This window comes from Aplysia californica, unplaced genomic scaffold, assembly GCF_000002075.1.
Source record: "Aplysia californica isolate F4 #8 unplaced genomic scaffold, AplCal3.0 scaffold00377, whole genome shotgun sequence".
Taxonomy (NCBI): domain Eukaryota; kingdom Metazoa; phylum Mollusca; class Gastropoda; order Aplysiida; family Aplysiidae; genus Aplysia; species Aplysia californica.
Window position 1 is genome coordinate 255,352 of NW_004797647.1, and position 5,504 is coordinate 260,855.

The following is a 5,504-nucleotide window of genomic DNA, read 5'->3' on the forward strand; positions in this document are numbered from 1 at the left end:
CTGCCTGCCTGCCTGCCTGCCTGCCTGCCTGTCTGTCTGTCTGTCTGTCTGTCTGTGTATGTATTTAATTTGTCTATTTGTACTCATGTTTATTTTGATATGAACCTATTTAGTTCACAGATGTATTTCTATCTGTCTGTCTTGTTCGTGGATGAGATAAGATCAAATGGCAGAGTGGTCAAAACAAAAGTGTGCTTCTATTTCATGAATTAAGATGTTTGTTCAGACTGTCTCTGGGTACTGGTAAGTGAAAGAGGCATAAGAGATTAGACTACTCTTGATTAACAGAGTAAAAGAGGAAAGATCAGCGCGATGAGTTGAGTCTCATGGTTGACTGATGACTCACCAGAACTAACAATAGAGAATGTCAATAGGGCACATAGTTGCACCAGTGTTTAAAAAAAGTTTTAGTAAGAGTTTTACGGCTCTTGCAACACAGATAAGTTATATTTATGCTGAAGACAAGAAGTAATACTAGATAGTAACACACATAAAAAAGAAGGAGGAGAGATTAGGATAATAGATTTTTGATAGGAAATTAGGAGTAAACCACACCACTGCACCTGCTAGCCACCCACAATCCAGCGCATATTGTAAAGATGGGGTAGAGAGTTATATTGCTTTTAAGTTATATTCTGTTTGATTTAGGTAAGTAGGAATTTCATTTTGACTAAGAATTGTTTGGTGTATTTTGAACGTAACAATGGCAGTGCATACTTGATCTTTGAATGTCCCCCCCCCCTCCCCCCCCCTATTATTTTGTTATCATGTTGATTTTTATTTGATGTCTTTTGAATGTAGAAAGAAGCGGTGAGTCAGAGCATCAAGATGGCCGAACTTCTCATCAAACATGGCTGCAAAGTGACTGACGTGGATGAGGATGGCTTCACTCCAGCAATGCTGGCTTTGGGCATGGTAAACATAACTTTTTTGTTGTGGCTTATTCGTAATATTTTTAAAAACATGTTCCCTCCCTCATATACAGTTTAACCAATGTAGATCTGTGGGAGTTTTATTTATATTTTTGTGAAAATCAATAAATACCTATTATTACTTCTTTGAAGCATTATTATGTTTCATGTGTCCTTGTCAGTAGCTGGCATGATGTAATTGTTAAATACATTGTGTATCTGTTACCTAAGTTGTTAGGAATTAGAGTAGTCTCTTTTAGTTTAGAATGGATTTAAAAAAAAATTAATCAAAGAGCCTAAGTATTTTTGAATTCCTTCAATCTCTCTGAAAACTGTTTGTATCAATAACTTAAAGAATTATGCAGATGGGCTCCATTAGGTGGTTGGCGGGGTATCTGGTGTGGTTTGCTCCTTCTTTCCTATCAAACATCTATCATCCTTATTGGTCCTCCTCCTTCTCTTTGTATGTAACTCTCTAGTAAAACCTCTAGTCTTTGCCACTTATGTGACCTATTTGTGTTGCAAGTGCTGTAAAAACTCTTACTTCAACTAAATTAAAGAGAGCCACCAAGAGCAGCAGTTCTTCTTGGAGAACTAGAAGTCTACTATATCTGTGCTCAGGCAAATTGGGGGATATGTTCTTTGATGTATTTGTTATTTCTTCTTTCCATCCTTCTTCCTTATCATTTCCTGTGGCCCGGCCCAATGTAGCACCTCCAAAATAGCCCATTTGTGTCTGAGGTGGCATTGAGACAAACTTTCTCTCCCTATTTAACAGTTAAAAAGTTCCTTTTGATCAGTTTCGTTCAAAGGATAATATTTAGTACAGGTGCCATGACCTTATTCAGAAAATAAGTAGCAAGGCACAAGGTATCTGAGAACAACCGTTCTTACTTTAAAGAAATTTTTAACCAGTGACCAAGTTTAAATTAATAAAGATTATTTTGAAATTAGTGAAAACAATAAAAAAGGATAGAAAGAAAAAAAAGTATTATGCATCGAAAGGTCATTTCTTCTCTCTTTTCTTCTAAATGCGAAATTTTGCCAAAACAATTGTTATTTAACACAAGTTGTTTCATTATCAACAGAATTTGAACTTGCCCCTGGCCGAGTTCCTGCTCAAGAGTGGATCCCCGGTGTTGGCCCCTCCCGACGGTGATCCGGACAGGTCCGTCCTGCACCTGTTGGCGACTAACTTATGGACAAAGGAGGGAAATCCTTATCAAGTCCAAGCTCTGTGCAGGAAATTTGTAAGATTCTTCTGCTTTTTAACTCTTAGTTCAGCTGGCATGCGCCGTTGTTCGGTTGTTAACAGTCATAACGAGATCAGTAAAACCCCAGTAAATCCACTGTATCTAAATCAGACTGTGTGTATGATATATTGCATGCAGCATTCATTATAATCATTTTGGTGTTTCTCCCCAACGCTGATTAGGGTGAACAACACAGACCTCCCTGTAACAGACACATTTACCTACCTAGGCAGCATAATCAAAACTGACGGCGGCACAAAGGAAGACATCATGAACAGACTCGGCAAGGCAAGATCTGTACACAGAAGCATGATCAACATCTGGAAGTCAGGACAGTTTAGTATACAAACCAAGTTAAAGCTGTGTAACAGCTGTGTGCTATCCACACTCCTATATGGAGCTGAATGCTGGAGGATGACTGATCATGACAGTGCCAAGCTATCTTCCTTTCATACAACCAGCTTATGCCAAATCCTCAGTATCTTCTGGCCCAACAAGATTTCCAATGCAGATCTATTACGTAAATGTAGGCAAGAGGACATGACCACTATAATAAAAAGGAGAAGATGGAGATGGATTGGGCATGTTCTGAGAAGAGAACCACACGCTATTGTGAAGACTGCCCTCCACTGGACACCCGAAGGAAATCGCAAAAAGGGAAGACCCAAAGTGACCTGGAGATGCTCAGTAGAGTCTGAAATGAAGTCCTGGAATCATTCGTGGGGAACGCTGACCAAGATGACCCAAAACAAACAGAGCTGGAGATTCTTTGTTGCTGCTCTAAACGCCAGATGGCGTAATGGGTAGTAAGCTAATAGGTTAAATTGGAATGGAGTTGTAGGGAATTTTGTGATGCTGAAAAATTGGATGACAAAGTAAAGTTGACTGTACAGAGGGGGAATAGCTCAGCCTTCGGTGTACTGAGAGTCAAACAAATTCTCAGATTGTTTTTATGATGAACTAAATGAGAAAGAGAGAGAGAGAGAGAGATAATTACTCTTTCATAGATTTAATTCAAACTGAGAAGATTATGTAAGTATGAGGTTCGTGTATGTCTTAGTGTGTGTTTGTGTTTGTGTTTGAATGTGTGTATGCTTCTCTGTGTGTCTCTGTATGTGTTTTTGTCTGTATTGTGTGTTGTTTGCTTGTGTGTGCTTAAGTGTGTGTGTGTGCGCCTGTGTGTGCGTGTGTGAGTATGTGTGTGTGTATGCGTGCGTGTGTGCACGTGTGTGTGCATGTATGTGTGTTTTTGTGTGCGAGTGTGCTTGTGTGTGGGTCTGTGTGTGTACATGCATGATAGTCATGTGCTTGTTGGTAACGTGAAATTCTAATTTTCTTTTCATTCTTATCAGAAATTTGATGAGGAAGTTGACAAGATGTTGCAGTACGTGGACAGTGATGGCTACACCCCTCTGCAGTTAAGCGTTGTGAGCTTGAAAGAAGCACCGGTAAGAATACACTTCACTCATGCAAATACAGTGGAACCTGCTCAAACGGCCACGTTTACTTTACTTTACTTTACTTTACTTTAACTTTACTTTTTGGATCCAGCAGCCATCTTGAGTTCTAGCCCTTCGGCCTGCATACGGCCACCTGAAATAAGACTTTCACTTTTTCAAACGACTTCATTCTATTTCCTCTGTTGCGTTTTTTTTAAAAGAACATTATAATGACACTCTGTAAGACGGTCGCCTATCCAAGATGGCTTCTTGTCTCCTTGATAGTGGTTGGCCATCAGGGACAATTTTGAGTGTATTATTGTGGTCTTCAAGGCTAACTCCAGCTCCAGGCCGTGGTTTCTTTTCTTATCATATTTAATTTTCTCTTCTGAATCCCCTTCTGCCTTGTTAAGAAAGGCACCTTTGATGTGATAAAAACTTTTTTGTTGGGTTAAAACATAACTTTTTAAACTCAATCTATTGATAAACACGTTGCCATTACATCTTAGACTTGGAGATTTTCACTATTGTACAAGAAGAGATATTTGTAAGGTATCATTGGCTGCTTATAAAGTTAAGCTGATTAATATTGTTATAATTGCTATGGTTTATGCTATAATATTCACATTATTTTGAAAACACTTAGAAAGGAGTTTTTAAAATATCTGAATACTACAAATATTTTTTCTACGAACATTTGTAATATTAATGAGATCTTATCATAGGAAAGTTATTTTTTAAAATAGAAAAGTGAGATACATTTTCAAACGGTACTTTACTTTACTTTACTTTTCCGATCCAGCGGCCATTTGGGTTCTAGCCCTTCGGTCTGAATCAAACGGTAAAAAAAAACTTTTTTTTTTCTCAATATCTTTTTGTTTGTGACAACAGTGCCGTGTGTTCTCCGACCTGGAAGAACACAGAGCTGCCAAGCTGCTACAGAAGAAGCAGTGGGATAACTTCCACGAGTACATCAAAGCCCTCATTCCTGCCTCGGATCTCAATGCTGTCGTAAGTGTTTATTATTTATTATTTTTGGAAAGTGTTTTATAGCGCTCGCAGCTGTATAAGGAGATATGAGCATATAAGTAAGTGTTCATCTTTCATTGTAATTAATTCTTTACAATATTTTCAGGCATGCGTGTGCATGCCCAGTCACACTGGCGCACACACACACACACGCTCACGCACACAGACACACGCACGCACACACACACACACACACACACACACATGTGCACACACACACACACGCTCATGCACACAGACACACACACACACACACACACATGCACACACACATGCACACACACACACGCACACACTCACACACACACATACTCACACACGTGCACACACACACACACATACTCACACACGTGCACACACACACACACACACACATACACAGGCACACCCAAACACATATACTATCTCACACATCCTCTCTTCCACACATATATACCCATATGCAAACATAATATATGCTGACACACATAAACAGACCCACAGTCACACGTTTATTATTATTTCCTGAATCACAATTACTTCTGTCTTTTGTACTGTTCAACTTTAAAATAGAGAAAGAGTGAAGAAAGAAGGTGGTTTTGAGGTTAGGTGAAGGATATGGGGAGATTTCTGGGTGGATGGGTGGGTGGGGTCTTTGCCCCAAATAAAATAATGCTGCACCAAATGACCGTTACTGTGTCGATGTGCTTCTCTGTTCTTAAAATCTCTCTTTTTCTCTCTATCTCTATTGCCCTCTGTCACTCTCTCTCTGTCTCTCTCTCTCTCTGTCTCTCTCTCTGTCTCTCTCTCTCTGTCTCTCTCTCTCTGTCTCTCTCTCTCTGTCAATCTCTATCTCTCTCATTCTCACCCTCTCTCTCTCTCTCTCTCTCTCT

At 39.4% G+C, this 5,504-nt stretch overlaps 1 protein-coding gene across 1 annotated transcript in view; it reads left to right on the forward strand.

The window, feature by feature from the left end:
- Window positions 1-5,504, forward strand: part of LOC101851060 (poly [ADP-ribose] polymerase tankyrase) — a gene marked incomplete in the record, with an annotated part of 82,071 nt that overhangs the window by 33,708 nt on the left and 42,859 nt on the right. The window contains 4 exon segments of the mRNA XM_013085456.2: window positions 802-915; window positions 2,000-2,161; window positions 3,517-3,612; window positions 4,495-4,614. Of these exon segments, the coding sequence (XP_012940910.1) occupies window positions 802-915; window positions 2,000-2,161; window positions 3,517-3,612; window positions 4,495-4,614 (492 nt within the window).